Consider the following 18,995-nt stretch of genomic DNA (forward strand, 5'->3'; position numbering starts at 1 on the left):
TTTAAAGAAAATACAAGAGACATAATATATTTACTGACTCGGTGTGATCCTGTGGTGGACAAACTTTAAGACAGCTTCCGGGCCCTCCCTCTCCGTACACAGAGTACTCATAGTGGAGAAACAGCTTTTACCAAGTGATCGAACATCATGCTCCCAGGGATAAAACAGACACCGTGGACCATGTGAATTGAATTGAAAGCTTCCGCACGTAATCTTCTTGCTCAAAATGTTTAACTCAAATCCAACCACAAAGGAACCGTCAGACAAATCAAACTAAGGGTTAATCTGAAAACAAACCCAGATTGTTCTGGACTCTGAAAATTTCAGCATCCTGAAAAATCAATGAGGCTGAGAAATATTTATGATGGAAAGAGATTAAAACTGTAAGAACTAAATGTAATATATGATCTTTAATGGAATCCCAGGTTGGGAAGAGGCACTTGTTGAGATTTGTAGAGATTTGAAAATGGGCATTATAAGAGACAATATTATTGGATCATTATAATTTGCTTGGCTGCTTTTTGAGTGTAATTGTTTAGAAGAATGCCCTTGGTCTTAGGAGGTACAGGTTTAAATATTTAGAGATGAAGTGCCATGATTAAAACATATTTGCCTGTGCACACACACGCACGTGCGTGTCGTATTTAAAAGTACACGGTTGTGCTAGATCTCCAACTTTTCTGTCATTGGAAAATTTTCAAAATAAAAAAAATAAAACAAACAAATGAAAGCTCTTAGATATTCTACCAATTAAAGATTCATTCGGGATTACCTATTTTTTGTAATGCTAATTATCCAGGAAAGGCCCTTCAGGTCAGTAATCCCCACCTTCACCTGAGGCTTAAATGAGATGACCCTGGGCAGGTAATTAGTGTTTGAATTATAAAGAAACAGCTCCTCAGCCAATTCCTGCTGGATATTTCAGTTGGGTCAATTTTCCTATTTGTAAAATGGGGATAGGAATGATCATGGTCATGGTGCCTAATTCTCCGGGAGATCTACCATTTGCTTTGCATCCCCTGATAATTGTCTTTCAATTTTTCTAACCTCAACATTTGTTACTACTCCTGCAATGCTAAATTGCTTGCATTTCTGTCTAAACTGTATGGTTTCAGACTCTCTACTCCCTTGCGAGTCTTCTTACCTCTTTCTCTGATGGCCTTTCACCCTCTTTTATGAAAACGTTGGTCGAATGTCACTTCCTCTTCTATAAAATCCTTTTGACCACCTTCCATGATGTCCCTCAAAACGTACCGAGTTACTTTCTGTCTTCTGTGTACTCTCCTCTTAAATTACACTAGCTGCAAGTGTGTGTGTGTATGTGTGTGTGTGTGTGTGTTTCTGAGTGCATGCGTGTGTCCTTTACGAGGCTGAAATTTCTTTGCACTCAAGGAGTTTGTATAAAACATTGAGCATCTATCAGGAATCTGGTGTTTATCAGGGGGACATGGAGTTTGTTGAGGGCATATAAGAAGCAACTTGCAAACTCTAAAGTGCTAATGCTAAATATTGCCAAGTGTCAATGATGGTCACACATGTTAGTTATTAGTATTTGGTTGGTGGTGCAAGAGGTGGTGAGCTACACAGGGGAATGGAGAAAAAGGTTGGATAATTTTATGTGAGGCAAGTGATTTTACAGCATAGAGGAAAAAGAAGGATAAGATAAAATAGTCAAAATCCATTTTATCCACCCTATCTTTTTGCCAAGAATCCAGATGACAGTTTGCAGAGCTGTGGCATGTAAGATTATCAAATCACCAATCAAAAGTTTGCACCTAGCCATATATGCCAGTGAATCGTACAGCCATATATTCCAGTTTCCTCGGGTCTAGCCCCACCGATCCGGAGCCCCAAGGAGCAGATAGCAGGGAGGGGAAAGATGATGGACAGAAAGAGGAGGAAAGAAAAGACATATGTTCTACTCCAGACCAGATGATAACTTGGCCTCACTACTCCCCCCTTATTTCTTTCCATCTCCTTGATGAATATTGAACTAGGACTGCTGCTGAGATCTATATTATCTCTCCCTACTTTTAAAGAAGGTGGGACAAGGTGAGACGCAGCCCTCACTGTCAGCTGTGGCAAATCTTCACTCACACTCAGCATACAGTTAATGAGTTGTGTTAGAACAGTCTCCCTTCTATGACTCATTCTGAGACGACAGACAGTATAGCGTGGAAGTCGACTTTCTTTTAATACAATATATCGTAGTAGCAAAAAGCTCTCTTTGTCGCTGAGACTTTTCACACCTTTTTTTTTTTTAAAAAAAATAATGTTTAGCTTTTTGCCTTTGTATTTAAATTTGGCTGTAGGAATAGTTTTAGAAATCTTGTGGGTGTGTAACCAGCGCTGAGTCACCCAAGGGACAAGTTCTCCTGTGTTTGGGGCACCTGCCCAACATATCTGGGACAGAACAATAAGAAAAAAAGAAGAAAGAAAGAGAAAGAAAGAGAGAAAAATGAAGTGTTTTTTGCCAATAACCTTATGCAGAATTTTGTAAAGAGAAAATCTACATGAAGTTAAGTAGAATGCGTATAGACGGTGATATTGCGATTTAGAAGAAGAAAAATATGCTTGGTCTTCTTCACTTCTTGCCCAGGGCCCCTAAAACCCTCAGAATTTTCTGTGAGGAGAGTTATAAAACGTTGTCTTTTGTTATGTCGATGAGTGACCCTTGGAAGGTGCCTAGGGGCTGGTTGCCCAACTAAGTGATCAGAGGGTTGGAACTTTCAGGCCCTCCCACCCGGACCTCAGGGGAGGGGGGAAGGGCGGGGCATGGAGCTCAGTCACCCAGAGCCAATAATCTGATGGGTCCTGACTCTCTAGTGGAGCCTCCATTGAAACCTGCTTCCTGCAGGGTGAACAAGTGGAGACCCTGGGACAGTGGGCCCCTCGAGGGCAGGGCCCCGGGCCCCCACACCCACACCCACACCTCGCCCTGTGCGACTCTTCCATCTGGCTGCTCCTGAGTTACAATACACTGGTGCTCTAGGAAGTAGAACGCTCTCAAGCTCTGTGAACCGCCCTAGCGAATAACTGAACCCAAGGAAAGACAAGTCCTGGGAATCTCTGATGGGTAGGTGTTTGGTCAGAAGCCCAGGTGACAGCCTGGACATTAGATTCGCATCTTAAGGAGGGACAGTCTTATGGGACGGAGCCCCTAACCTGTGAGGTCTGGTGCGGGCTCCAGGAAGAGTGTGGGAATTAAGTTACCTTGTCAGACAGACAGCCAGCTGGAGAATTGCTGGGTGGTGTGGAGAAAAATCCCACACACATCGGAATCGGAAATGATGAGCAGAGTCCAGAGACGAGTGACTGGACGTATTACATAAGTTCCGCATTATTTTTAAAGATATAGTGAGATATTGACCTGTTTATGGGGAGAGGGCTGCGCAGTCACTTCTCTTCGGGACTGTAAAGGTCTTAGTTCGCTCCAGTCTCAGTTGATGTTCTGTCCTAAATGTAGAACTGCATGATTAAAGTTTATCTTTCTAGAGAGGTCCCCCCCACGATACACTATTTCTCCTCCTGTTAATAAAGCATTTTTTTTTCTTTTTAAAAAATCAAGTTTTATTCAATTCATTCCTATTTTTATTAAACTCATTTCCCTTTCAGTGTGAATCGCTGTCACTCTGTACCTTTCTCAGTGGCACCTGCATTTCGATTCTCTTAACATTCGTCTCTCACCTGCCCTCCCCCCACTCTCCCCCCAACTGGTAAAACTAGTTAATTAACTAGCTAGGTAGCATATGTGATGACTATGTGCAGAGCCACCTGTCAGGAGCCCAAATGCTTCTGCAAATGATTGTATCAGTTTTACAATGAGATGCTTATCTGTTTCCACCTTGAGCATTAATTAAGTTATTCACTCAATCTGCACAAAGACAGCTAGAGATTTCTAGGGTGAAAATATACAACCCAGCCCTCAAAGAGCCTACGATCTAACACAAACATTTATAGCTTGAACCATTGAAATCCAAAGAGATGCTCCTTGAAAGAATGACAAAAGGAATTCTGTGGTCAAATACATGAGAGAAGCATGACATGTTATAGCCTCCTCTTTGCAATTTTCAATACACATCTGCAAATTAAAAACTCTGACAGTAAAAGAATTTATCTAACCTGACCTTTTTCCAGGCTGCTTTTCTGAATAACAGACAGGGGGATCACATCCCTCAGATGATGTTCTCCTTTGATACAAAAATAAGATTATTTACGGCCATGTGCAGGAAGCACAAAACACAGAGGCGGTGGGCAGAAGGGAGATACGCTCGGGAGGCTTGGGGCGGCCTCGTCAATGGGGAGAACACTTTGATCCCCGACTTGAAGGGTGAGTAAGAGTTTGTCAGGATCCCAGAGTCAAGAAGGTGTTCCAGGAAGAAGTGACTGTTAGGCAGATCCCGGTGGCATCCTTGGGGGATTTGAAAGTGGGAAAGAACCCACTTTCAAATGGGTCTGCGGATGCTCAGACGTGCAGTAGGTGGGGCGCTGGATAGCAAAGCTGCGGGAAGGTCAGGCCAGCTCACGCCGGCCTTGAAATCTGAGCTTAGCAGCCTCTCTCTCTCACCCGCATGCTATGGACACACCTACGGGATTTTAAATGGAGGACTCAACTCTTAGCACTGTCCTGTTGGCATGGAGGCTCACTGGGGCGGAGTGGGAGCCTGTAGACTGGATTTGGGAAAAGGGTGAGAGACTCTGAGCTTATCATAAAGCTCTATGCTCATGTTGCTCGACACGTTTGGATCCGAGAGAAGCCATACCATAAATTTGTGGGAGTGTCCCCGGCTGCCCTCTCTTCTGCCCTCCTGTCCTAGGTTCGTTTTGAGTCCTTGATGTACCTTGATTCTTAGAGGTGTGACACAGTGCCTTATTATACGTCCTTGCTCAAAATATTTACACGTTAAATAAATAAATCACCGAAAAGAAGCATTTAAACATTCTATTTAAAATGCGCTTTCACAGTCATTATCTCATTTCGGATGGATGTAGAAATCGAAATGCCTGGAAATTGCAGGAGGCCTGGAGAAGGGACCATAAAGGCAAGTGCCTCCAATGTGAGACTTCTCCAAAGATTCCCTGCTCATTCTTTAGGTTGTCATCAGACAAGTGACAGCTTGGTTTGGGTTCCTTCCTAGGTTGTATCCTGAATGATAAGTGACTTTGACCCTTTTGACTTCTCCAGAAGCCTCTATCCCTTTCAACTGCAAAGTCGACTGGGCTGAGTGAGATTACTCTTGACACTTTTTGGTCCTTCCAATAACTTCCTCATTTTCTGGGAGGAAAATAATTGAATGCACCGTTCCAAAGTCCAAATACTATCCCTGTCAAAATAACTGACAACCAGAGATTATTAACTGGCTCTCATGCAGCATTTACTTTAGAGAACGAAGGTTTCGAAGTGACAGCATGTTTTTTTTTTCCCTTTAGAGTTTCTGTTCATAGGGTTGCTGTGGATTCCCAGAAGTCAGATAAATCTTGGTGAATACATTATTTGTGTTTTGTGTATTGTTGGTTAAATCTGCACCAGTTCTCTAGAAGCTGATATGAATGTGTGTGTGCGTGTGTGCGCGCATGTGTGTGCGTGTGTGTGTGTGTGGAGGTGTCTTTTCTTTTCAGGACATGGAAGGAGTTAGATATGCTATAATGTTTACGTTCTCACACATGTGCACATACTCAGATGTATGTGCACGTGTGAGCGCATGTGCACACGCACACACACGCACACACACACACACACACACCGCTGCTTGGCTGACTTCTCACAACACTAGAATGGACCACAAGAGAATGACACACACCGATGAATGACATCGGCCTTCCTTCCAGGAGTTACCTTCCCAACACCTCTCACCCTTGGAGAGTCTGATCTTAGGTGACACCTTGCTCAGCTGAAGTTTTCGTTGAACTTGACCCTCTGCTGTGTAGCTTTGAATCTAGAAAAGTTAAAAAGCAAGTCCTGGAAAATCAAAGACTAGTAAAATGAATGGATGAATGAAAGTGAAGGGAGGTGAATTCTATGAAGAGACCGAATTCAGAGATATAGCTATTTCAGGTAGAAAATAAACCAGAGGTAGACAGGACCACTGGGCTTACACCTCATGTCCGTAGAGCCACTTTCTAGCTATCAGACAGGTAACACACCCTCTGGCCTCAGTTTTCTCATCAGTGAAATGGGGAGGATATTCCTGCATATGTAGGCTGTGAGAAAAAAATGAGATAATATAGAGTTCTAAACACTGTGCCAAGCACATCATAAGTCCTGGACAAAATCCGTGTTAGGAATCTGCTTTATTTGAGGATGCGGCTTTCAACCCGAAGACTAATGTTTATTTGCAACATGGAGTAGAGAACAATGATTTGTCCAGCAGGTGAGCTGGGTGGAGAAACTAAAGATCTACTCTAAGACTTCTCGAGAGTAAGGCACTCACAGTGTCCATGTATTTTTTATTCTGAGTGGAGTGGAGTGTAACTCTGAGCCAATAATATAGTGTAAGCATTTCTTCCTGACCCACATGTAACTGAAGCTGAAGGTAAATTTATCCACAAGTTAGGGGGACAGCTCTTTTCAGGAAAGAATCTTAAGTGATATGTTTCAAGCATGTTAACAGCAAACAAAAGCGATAAAGAAGGAAATTTTCCATTCAGCTGGTCAAGGTTTCTCTGCTAGTTTTCTTTTCAGTCTGTAAAGTAGGGATAATGATCTCCTTTTCTGAAGACTCAGATTGGATTTAGGGAATCACAAGGCACATAAGATGTCATAAATCCTAAAGAAAATAGTTGTATCAAATCATAAATAATGCATAACATTCCGAGATCACTGGCTCTGACTTATCTCCCTCCTCCCAAAAGTATAGAAAGGTATATTAAAAGTTAGACAACCTAAAATTGCAGGAATAATAAAGTAATGAAAAAGATTCAAAACAGATATTATAAAATGTATTTTCCCTGGGTTTCTATAAGCATTCCTTTTCTGTCATAAAGCAGTTTTGTTAGATCCAATTATTTTTAAAACCCAAGTACAGATTGCAAAATGCACTTTAGACACCAGGTGGCACCATGTGTCCACCTAATGTTACACTACCTTCCCCAAGTGAGAGTTCAGCGTTGATTTCAATAGACACAGCCTGTGATGGGGAAGGTTTCATGGGCTTCCTCTGAGCAGCACAAGACCATGGCGTTCAACTCTCAAATGACGTTATCAACCTTTAACGCGTCTGTGATAGCGATCTGGGTACCACTCAAACAAGACCTACAGCAATCAACTGATAACTTGACCTCGAGACTTTGAGGCAGAGCTTCACTTTTGACTATACTGACATCTGGAATAAATCCAGCTGCTAAATATTTCCCCTGCCTCCCAAAGTCTCTATTTTCTAATGGTAATAAAAATTGACATGGAATTGGAAACTTTGAAGATCTGCTAGAAACGCATGGAATAAACTGCGGGAGTAAGTGGAGTTCGGATCTTCAGCATCACTTTCCCAGACACATCCGTGTCATTGTTAGTTCCGTAGACTAGATGACTCCCGGCATTTAGAGAGGACTCGATGAGGGCTCGGAAGATTTTTAAAAATATATATTCCATTGACTGTGACTGCTTAAGACATACAAAGCAGTGCCAATTGATATCCATCTATTGTCATGCATTCACTTGGCAGACTTAATGTTGTTAAAATTCAGGCCTCGACTGTGCATAACAATTTATAATGCATTATCTTCAACGCTGTCTTCGGTAAAAGGAAAAATAGAAATGAAAAACAAAACCAAAAAAGTTCAATCAATATAATGGGATATAAAAGTTATCCTGGACGTGCTTGTGGGTTACACGTGCATATCGGAATGCAAGGTATTTAAAACGGTGATTCGAGGAAGCTTTAGGTAAATGCTGAAGTTGTTAAAAACTTGCCCAATCTCCCCATCATCTGTCCTGAGCATAGCAGGACACATTAAGCCTCCTGTGCAGCCTCAATGTTTTCATCGTGTTCATTCATACTCTAACTCAAATAGGAGAGTCAGCAGCATTAGGCCGCAGGCGGCATTTTTGAAATGATAACCTTAGGTTATTTCTACTTGCTTTTCTTCCAAGCCACATATGAGCCCTACAAGGTAAGAACACATGCCAGATACAGGATCCCTATTGTATGGTAAATAACTGAGTAGCTAATTTCCTATTTGGAGAAGAAGAAAAAGTATCATCACATCAAGGGTACCAAGGAGGAGGAAACCAATCTCTCTCAGATGATGGAAATAAAGAGATGCACTGTCTAGAGAATTTTAAGTCAGTAATAAATGGACTGAAAATCTGTCTGCTTTTTATCAGTACTGAGCATTAGCAGCTCCACTGAGGTCAGAAGGGCAGGCCCACCCTTCTGTGTCCAACCCCTTTGGGGCACCACTGAGTAAATGACTCTCCCATTTAGGATTTTCTAGCAAGCAGGAAAGATGCATTTTTGGAAGAAGGGAAAGCTAGAAGGGAAAGGAGAGGAAATTATGACTTTTCTAACAGGTAAGGTCTGTCTAGGACTTCAAGTACACATGTGATCTCATTCGTCCTCAATGACAACCGTGTAAGGCAGATGGCACTGCCCCCATTTTACAGACAGGAAAACAGACTCTGAAAATCGAACAGGGTATTCAAGGTCCCATATCTACTCACTGGTGAAGCGAGCATTCTAATAGGCGGCTGACTCCCTCTGAATCTCAGGTTTGTATTGGCCGAGGAGCTGCAATCATGGCCATTTAATAGGCACACGACTTGGACAAGGCACGTGACCCCATTTCAGAATCCTGAGTTGTCGTGTGGGACGATGACAGGACCCATGAGGCAGGACTGTAGAGGGTACACCTGCAACGATGTAGGGAAGCTATCGGCAGGCCTGGCACACAGTAAACACGTCAGAGGTGACAATAAATGGCACGTGGTTTTCCTTGTGCAGACTTCACCTAAGAACATTCAAGAACGCTTTATCTCTTCCATATGTTAAAGAACATTAGAGTGCATACGTAAGCTACTTCACACTCTCATCCGTGACCCTGGCTGACAACTCTGATGCTAAGGAGAGGGACACATACAGGTGTGGTGATGACAGCAAAGTCAGAGGGAGGGCACCCTCATGAGCCATCTGCCCCCATCCCCGCTCTTATCTATCGATTGTCCGAGACTTCTTAGAGAACATTCTTTTTTGTTTATTATATTCTGCCACCTACTCTCAGGGGACACATGGCAAGGTAATTGGGTGTGGCACTGGAATGTGGGCCAAGGAGTGGGTTTGTTTCGTTTACTTCTACTCAGTGTTAGAGTTATTAATATTGGTCATGAGACATCTGGTCTTTAAAAGGTGACCACAAATATTCTGCCACTTGAAATAAACAAAAGCTAACTAGCCCGCAATGCCTAAATAATATGTCAACATTTCCCAGCCCATACTATAGTCAATTGTAAAAAGCCATTTGAGATTCTGAATTCTTTGTGTGAAAATACAACTCAAATAATACCCACATTTCATTATGCATATTACTGGACTAAGCTGTTATTTAAAGGTAGTAATGAAATCTCATTTCTTCTTTAATTATGACACTAATTATAGAGAGTCCCACAAAGTACTAAAGCCTCAATTTTTTGCAAACCAGCCAGACAGGCCCGTTGAGAGCACACTTAAGACAATGCTTTGTTTATTTGTTTTTTCTTCTTTTTTTTTTTTTTGGCACTTGCATTATTTTAATGGGATTATGCCATAATACATGGCAATAAATCAATATAACCACTGACATTCCTAATTGTAACATGAATTTATTCCATATGACACAGGGCTAGGTCCAATCTCTTTGGTAAATATTATTTTAACAAGCAACTATAATTGTATTTGTAACATAATCTTCGTTAACATACCACTTTATTTTACAACTTGAAGGTAGTACAGGCACACCCTTCTCCAATGCGACGCTGACATTGTTGTGAATTTAGTGGGGTTCTCCACGACCCCCTTTGGGGTTTTACATACTTAGAAATATGTGTCAGGCTTAACTCATATGCAGAACGACACAAACAGCAGTCATTTTAACATTGACTGCCGAGCTCAGAGAAAGCTCTGTGGTGGTGGGAAGCTACATTTTCACGAAGTGAGCTCAGCTTTTGTGGATTAGCTGCATGCTCTGTTTCTGCTTCCCCCGCCCCCCATTCTCATTGTATGATGCCACCGTAAACATACTATGAAATTGCTGTGTAAAGGTACAAATGCCTTCTCTCCCTTCAGGTCTGAGAGGAGGGCCCGGACTATCACGGGATCTCGACAGCAAGGAAAACTCAGCTCTGCACTTGAACACGGGATGGTAGAAAAGGGGTCCCTTTACCATGTGACGTCGGGGTGGAGCAAGCTCCCCAACCATATCGTCCCCTCCTTCCTCTTCCTAGCCCTGTGTTCTCTCTCCACCACACAACGTTAACTTCTGGATGGGAAGCGTTCATACAACGGATCAGATGAAACCCTAGAATACATATGGTTCTAGAGCTACAGGATTTAGGGCTGGGTGAGCATGCCGAGTCTTGGCAAAGCAGGTCATACCTACGTTCATGGCAGTGCGGGAAATCTAAGGAGAACATACTGTCGAAACTTCTGTATTCTTAGGATTTGTTTTCATTTTTCTACTTGATCTTATGCATTGAAGGTGAAATTAAATAAGAACATAGCCTTTAAGGTTACATTATTCAGAGATGCGGCAGGCACTGAGTAGATGCAATTAGAAGTCCTGTCCATGACCTTGTTTGAGTATTTCTGTTAATATATGTAGTCTCCCATTGTCTCAAGCCTTCCTACCACTCTCCAGTCTCCTCGAGACTTAGTGCACAATCGCCCTGACTATCTGGGAAGTGAAATGAGAGCTCGGAGCTCACACAGCCCCCGAGAAAAAGCAGTGGCCTTGGTGTTCCTCTTAGTGAAGCTGTGGGTAAATCAAATCATCTCCCTGCTTTAGTAAAGTTCCAGGAAAGGAACCGATTCAGACTGCATGAGAATAAACATTTTTTTCAAGGATATATATATATAGAGAGAGAGGGACATTTACCGAGAGAGATATTTAGTAAGTCAGCAAGAGATTGCTGGGTGTCACATACTGTGCTGGGCATTGGACCTGAGCCTCTGCACCAACCATGATCATTATCACAGAATCCACCTAAGACCTGTCTTAACCCTTTGCATGTACTGATCCCTAAGCTCTATCTTGGGATGATTCATCTTTCTTTTTTTCTTTTTAAGGTATCCAAAAAACATGCCTGGACATCCAGGCATGTCCAGAAACGCTCTGCACGTGTGTCAGGCCATGGACACCCTTATACGGTCTCTCATTACCTAGGAAAGCTGGCCGGCTGTGGGCATGCAGACACAGCCATGGAGCCTACAGGAAGAGAGACCAAGTTCTAGTCAGCAGGCAGCACGGGCAGGCCCTCATCACATCCCAGCAGGGGCTCCAAGCTGAGGGAGACGTGAGGAGCTTGGAGAGAGTCCACAGACACAGAGCTGCCATCAAAAGACATAATCGTGTGAGATATAACCTGAAGGGCAAGTTGAAGGAATGCAGTGTGTTCACCAGGATAACAGCATGTTGGCCCTGGCAGGGACCGGCCTGGGTGAGGCCCGTCCTGGGTAATGAGGAGGCAGTTCTCATGGTACACGGGGAGCATGGGACAAGAGATAATGGTTTCCAAGGCGACTTTTAGATTTCTAAAGAGATTTGGGTCTGTCAGAATTCGGAATGTGTGTATGTCCAGAGGAAGTTACAGATGGCCTTTTTCTACCCCCTTCCCCCAAATCAAGGATAAACAGAGATAATCCCATTTCAAATGATAAGCCCTAACGGGAAGGTGAGGGAGGTTTCGGTCCAACACAAATCACTGGTAGCTGTGGGATTCCTGGATTCGACACGGGGAGCTGTTATTTAAAAAATGTTAAGTGTGCATGAGTATGATCATGAGCACATGTGTGTGAGTATGTGAGTTTGTGTGTATGAGGGGGCATAAGCGTATCGTGTGAGAGTTTATGAGTGTGTGTGTGAGAGAGAGTGTGTGTGTGCATGTGTGTGTAGTAGACAAGATGGCTCTCATCTTCTTCCTTCCCAGAAAAACAAATATAAACATGTCCTGGCAACATTTCTCCAAAGAGAGCTGGCACTTCTCTGTGTAGACATAGGCTCTAGCTGCTCCATCCCTGAAGGAAAGAAAGCATGCCTTTCACAAGGCCACGTGCATTAGCCACCGGTCTATCACCTGGTGCAGTGAGACCGCAGATGGCACCAGCCCCAATGGAAAGGCGGGGCAAGGCAGAGGTAGGGGCCGGGGAGTCACATGACCACCACCTGCTGTCTATAAAAAGAGCTCACACCTCTTTCTTTACTACAGAAGAAAAAAGAGAAAGTGACATATGCTCCAAGTTCAATATATGACTCCTATACAGCTTTACTTTTATAACCAAGAAAAGAAAATAGCTTTCTTGTGGCAGGCATAGAAATTTAGTCTAATTTCCAAAGATTCGAATTATGACAAATGCCAAAATATGCGGCTGCATTGCAATAACATTCCAAGGAAATGTCACTTTCCCCTAATTGGCCCATGTCTACTTTATTCAGGAGAGAATTAATAAAGAAAAAAAATCTGTTTTCCATCTCTCTGAGGTTCAGACAGTATTATGACTGTGGGGAAATTCTCAAATGCTTTAGAACTCATACTGCTTTCCCATTTTCTCTTACATATTATGAAGTTCTAGTCAGGCGAGATTATAGATTTCTACAAGTCTTGTGCCTGCCGTAGTTACTCAAAGCCAAGCAAACATCACCTTCACCTTTCCTTACACACAAATGGTGATGGCCAGGCACCATGAGCCCCAGACTGCTCTGAGGGTTGGTCAGTAACTATTGTCTCTAGATTCCTTGGAAGAGGTCAATCATCATTGGCCTGGGCTCCTGGGGGCAAGGGACAGTTACTTTCGGCCCCCTCTGTGCCTCCCTGCCACGCCCTACCATTTACTTGTCCCTAAAGCGCCAAGCATGACGCAAAGTGGTAAGGGAATAACTTGAAGTGAAAAGAAATGGGATGTGAACAACCTGAACGAAAACACAGTTCTTTCTCTGCCAGCAGTCGTAGGTGACTGCGATGGCACCGCCTCCCCAAAGCCGGATTCCGCAGTAGACAGGCACCGCTTGAATTATTCTAGGGGTTAGTTTTTGCTTTTGTTTGTTTTAAGTAGATCATACGGTTTTCTAATGCTTGACTAGTGAGAAGTCTATTAATCTGTTATTAAGCATTCTGTTTTAATAATTATAGGGAATCCTGGTATTGGAAAAACTGCTTAAAACGTGACCAGGGTGACCGCTTGCTTGTTTGTTTGATAACACAAGGTGTTTCATATCCTCGTTGATGTATGAATAGTCACTCTTGGATTCGACATGTTTAAATATCTTTCACCATTGCCTTGGGTTCCTGAGGAAGGAGCTGGGCCATCTTGGTAGTAACTTAAAGAGACATCTCAGAGAGGGGCATGGGAATTAGATGAGAAAAGGATCTTCAGTAAGAATCCACTGACTTTTGTTCAACGAGAAGTCATAGGTAGAGCAAGGCTTTTCTGAACCATGTTTACATGTTAGCTCCCGGATACAGGGCTCCATGGATACGACAACCCATTACAAGCCACAGGAAAGAGACTCGGAGGCCAGACTTCTAATCCGTAACCCTCACAGCCCGCCCATCATATTATTGTGTGCCAGAATTCCTGCTGTTCAGAGAGGAAACAAACAATGTACAAGCAACATGAGGTGCTTCCTCATGTTACTGGGATTTGAAGAAGGAAGAACATCCAATCAGGCAAAAGAAGAGTTGATGATGAAAAGGCACAAAGGTCTATCTTGTTTCTGTTCCGAAGTTTAGCCCAGTAACCTGCTTTTACTGAGAGTTAAAGGGGCTTAAGATGAAACAACTACAAAGATAATTAAGAAAAACAAAGCCAAAGCAAGAACACGAAACCTCTCTGTGCTACCGAGGGTAAAGTAATAACAATGCACGTGAACCTGTAATCCTCTGCCAGTTAAATAAAAGTCTCTCCTTTCTGTATCCCATGTTTTAAACATTGAAAATTAGTAAATGTGGTATTTTTAGTATAGCTTTAATCAACTAAGATGGCAGTTCATCTCAGTGATGTTGTGTTATTTATTAATTCATTGTCTTATTTATTAATTCATTGTCTTATTGTTTCTACTTCTTTTATACCTAAAAAGTGTTTGAGCTGGGCACGTTTAGTTATGAAGTCATATAACATTAAGTTAAGACACAAAAAATTCTAAATGAAACTTGAGGAGACTCTCATCTCTTGTGTTTGTAGACATCACACATATTCATAAATCAAATACTGTGCATATTTAAGCCAGACCAAATTACTAAAAAGCACTGTTTCTCCCATTAGAAAAAAAAAATGCAATTATTCTGCTGAGTTATGTTTTTAAAATAGCTTGACATTTTAAATAATTGATGAATATGTAATTTGCTAATCAGTAATGGACAGTTCCCATGGAGGTATCATCACTAGTTTTACTAATTTACTATTTCAGAAGAGTTTTACAAATGCAAAGATTAAAGCTAGGAAGCAGAGAGAAACCACTCCAGTATGATATTATCCGACTTAACACCCATGATACTTAACAGTAATAACAATTAAGTGTCACAACCTAAGTCAAGGTGTTGAATTCCTGTTGGGGTGAGTTACAGATAGACATTTATATGGAGTGATGTTTCCTCATACTGAATTCCCCATACATACCCATGAACCCCAATGAATATCAGAGCAACATACTGTACTGTGAAGGAGTAAATGATATTTTAGCTTATACCTTTATTTTTTGTCTCTTTTCTCCAGGTGATAATAAAGATCTCATTTATCATGCTTGAATGCTTATATCCTCTTTCTGAGAACATTTCTAATGTTGTTGGTATAAGAGAGAAAAGTCATTTATTTGAAGGTTGCCTTATTAATCTACAGTTTTTGATAAATATCTTGATGATCTGGTTGGTCAATTTGTCTTTATGGCCTAAGAAAGAAGCCTAGCTGCCAAGTTCAATCCCAATGAGCTGGTATATGAATATTCACAAGGTCATCGATACCCACAGTGTCTTACAATCATGCTCCCAGCTAAACAAAAATAAAAGTCGAATGGCCACGGATGTTACAGTATAATAGGAAAAGAGCTAAAAGATATGTACAAATTCATCGACGACATCTGTGCAAGTGTCGTGGACAAAACATTCAAAAGGAAATCTACAGAAAACAAAGTAGATAAATTTATCAAATGTTGATAAATTTTCAGAGACAGTATAAAAGTACACAAAACATGGAAGAGAGAAAGAATTTTAAAAAGCAATCACTAAGCCAATACATACAGTACAGGTTTGCTACATTTATATTACAGAAGGATGGAAACCAGAGACACAAACAATTTGGTAACAGCAAAGAAAGTTTCACCAATCACAGGGAAGAAAGACTTTCCTTTTTGGATGAAAACACAGACTGCCACAACTCATTCCCCCGACCCATACACACATAGAAAAGTAAAAGCAAATGCAAAACTTGTCTACAGCAACACACGACAGACAGAGGTGGGAAGCGTTTGGCATGTTGCATCACAGGAAGTCAATCACGATTGGCTAACGATGGTGGTACCTGGCTCTGTTGCAGGTCACTGGCTTGCCTGAGAGGAGTAACTGACGGAGGGGGCACACCTGACGTGGATGCAGACCGGCCTAGCTTGCAGCTGACTTTCGGTTCTGTGGACAAGGGAAAGAGACAAACTATTAGTTGAGCATAAAAGTCAGCAGTGATGACTGTTGCTTACAAACTACTGATTGTGTTTCGCTGTGCTCTTTCCATACACCCAATACTTCTGATGTTTGCTAATCATTGGCAGGTGATGAAACAATTTAATAACAATTGACTCTAAAATGGGGCTTTATTTGAAGATGAGCTCCTGGCAATAAAATACAAATCGAGGAAACAGGAGGCCTTGTTCCCTTGCAAATTTTATCCCATTTAGGATCAGTTTCTAGAGACCGATTATTTTAGCAGCCACACCCCATCAGGAGAGAAAGCAAGTACATGATGATTTTCAGTACTTTATTTTCAGCTCTGGTCCATAGGACTCCTATCCCTTAAAAGGCCTCTTTCACCCTCTCCAATTTTTTTCCCTCCTTCCTTCCTTCCTTCCTTCCACCCTTCCACCCTTCCACCCTTCCTTCCTTTTTTCTCTCCTCCTCTTTTATTTTTTCATTCCTTCTTTCTCTTTCTAATGTTGAAGTGTATATCATTGTGTTTGTGCTTACTACACTTGTTATGTTTTCAATATTATATTTCTCTAACTTATCTCCAGTTGTTTTAAATTTTATGAACATCTTCTAAGACTTCTGCACTCTTTTATAATAATCGCATTTTTCATAATTAAAAAAACATTCCCCTAACTCTTCCTCTATTTAAAGAGCCCAAATGAGCTGCCTGAGCCACTGACAAGATACTTTGGAGATTAGAATTTGAGATGAAAAGAGTTCCACTTATTCAGGAAGTATACAATTTATGGTATACAGAGAATGTTGACTTTCAGATATGCTTGAAGATATTTGATAATGGAGAGAAAAATAAGGCATAAAAAGAAAAACCGAATTCTCTGATTTTATCACAAACTTTTCTATTAGCTGTTAGATATTGAGTGACCGGTATATATCCCAGCTTTTGTTTGAGCTACACTTAAATTATCTCTAACCCTAAGGACATTCTTCAAAGATACAGAGTTAGATCTAAACGCTCCCAGTTTACAAATGAGAAACCTAGGGCTCGGCACGGTTAATATTTGTATCGCAAATAAACAAGTGCTTTTCAAACCTCCCCTTCTTATATATATAAATTTGACTTAAAAATTTAACTCATTGAACAACTAGCTTCCAATGGCATCACATCACTAAGCTACCGAGATGTGACACGCCGATGCCAGAGCTGGAACATGCCCAGCGCCATTGGAAGGAGAGAGACTGTGCTGCACACGTTGATTTTAAACACCCGTCTTTTTGCCATTTCTATACGAATTGCACTTGAGAGGAAAGCTTCGCTACATCTGCCTTACATGGACTTTTTACTGCCAACTTCAGCCTCATCGACTGCCTTCCAGCCAATCCTTCGCCACCCCTCACAGGAAGCAGACACACAAAATGAGACACGTCGTGCCCATTCACACATGGCTCCTTAAACACCGCCTCGCCCACAGACGCTCCTTGTCTCCCGTGCCTGTTTCTGCCTGTTCGACCACGATTCAAGGTATATTTTAAGGAAATAGTAATAAATGAAATACTCTAGTATTCAGAAGAGTGGAGAATAGATGAGCTGATGGTGGGTAAAGGTGGGGCAAAGTTACCTGTGAAGTTGAGAAACTCAGCACGTGCTCAATGCTTTAAGCGAACGTTGACTCTCATTGTCTCCCCCCCACACACACACACACACACTCACTCATACTCACAAGTGCCCAGAATCACGGGCACAGATGTGTGTGTGGTCGCCCTCACCTGACTCCCCCTGCTCCATTTAAGGAAATTGAATTCACCATTCTCCTTCTGGGGAAAAATATCCTTCTCTTCCCCATCTCATTCACAGTTTAATCTCTCTTCTTTTGTTCTTCGTTTTGTCTCTTTGTCTCTCGTTTGCCTTTTCCCTTGGCACTTTCTCCCTCAGATCTGCGTTCTCGTGGCTTCTTATGGCATCTTTCCCTCTTGAGTCACTCAGGAGATTCTACAGCTCTGTCCGCTCCCCGCGTGCCGATGTGATTTTGAGCCCCAGTGCTATCTCGACACTGTGCCATCTCATTGCCTCATGATGAAAATCGAATTAGAGCTTTTTCTCGATATCTTGGAACGTCGCTCTGATTTTCCTATTTATAGCAGGAATATCGCCACTGTTTTTCCTGGAGGCTTAGAATCTAAATCTCACACTTTTACAATTTAGCGCTTTCTTTTCTTCTCTATATAAAGTTAATCCTCTTGGCAATATTTTTTTATTCTTTGTGATGGCTTCTGTATCTCAACTCACCGATGCTATCATAATTTTGGTCTTCAACAACTGTATATTATCTTATACATATCAGAATATATAATATGATATATAACTATATACATATGTATATATGTTTATTTTTATTAGGAACCCCCTTGCTGACCCCTATAATCTCTCCACACAAAACTAACTTGGACACGATGCTGGCCTGAGTCACCTAGGTTACTTTTAGGCCACCAACCTTATTAAAAAATGTCCAAGTATTTAATATTTCATATGATAAAATCTCACATACCATGCACACACAGGCAGACACCAACATATACACATCTGTGTATATATATAAACAAACACACACACACACTCCACAACATTGCTGAATAATGGCGTCATGTCATAAGGCCATTTGCTTAAATTATACGGTTTTGTTTATCTTTATCACACTCATGTTGACTCTTATTCCGGTTTCACATAGTCCTTAACATAAATGTGTCTGGAATCTGTCATGGTGTTTGTGGGACCAGGTTGTTGAAACTAATTCTTATGATGTTGGATCCGCCAAGGTATTTTTGGCCTAAAGAATCATCTGAAAATGTCCCAAAATCCTAGAAAAGAGCCTGATATACAAAAGCCTCTTAGAGGCCTTCCAAGGTTGTGACATCAAACTTAAATTGTCAGACTTACTTACTTTGGAAAGACACCGTGCTTTGAGCCTTAAACCATGAGGTCTAGGAGACTTGGCACTGAAAATGGTAAGTTTTCGTCCTGAATTTTGCTAATATGAAAATGTCCGAGGCTTTTGTGGGTCTAAAACAATGAACATATGCCTCAAAAGAGATCTAAGATAGAGCTTTCTTTCCCCAAGAAAAATTCATTCCGTTAAAAGATTAACTGGAAGATATCTGTTCTTCCAACACTGAGGGAAAACCC

At 41.6% G+C, this 18,995-nt stretch overlaps 1 protein-coding gene across 1 annotated transcript in view; it reads right to left on the reverse strand.

Annotated features, from left to right (window-relative positions):
- The window catches only part of NYAP2 (neuronal tyrosine-phosphorylated phosphoinositide-3-kinase adaptor 2), a 238,795-nt gene that overhangs the window by 22,386 nt on the left and 197,414 nt on the right, over nt 1-18,995 (reverse strand). The window contains exon 6 of the mRNA XM_039855507.1: nt 15,699-15,802. Coding sequence (XP_039711441.1) covers nt 15,699-15,802 — 104 coding nt within the window. The remainder of the gene's footprint in view (nt 1-15,698; nt 15,803-18,995) is intronic.

Source organism: Pteropus medius, unplaced genomic scaffold, assembly GCF_902729225.1.
Source record: "Pteropus medius unplaced genomic scaffold, Ma_sr-lr_union100, whole genome shotgun sequence".
NCBI lineage: Eukaryota > Metazoa > Chordata > Mammalia > Chiroptera > Pteropodidae > Pteropus > Pteropus medius.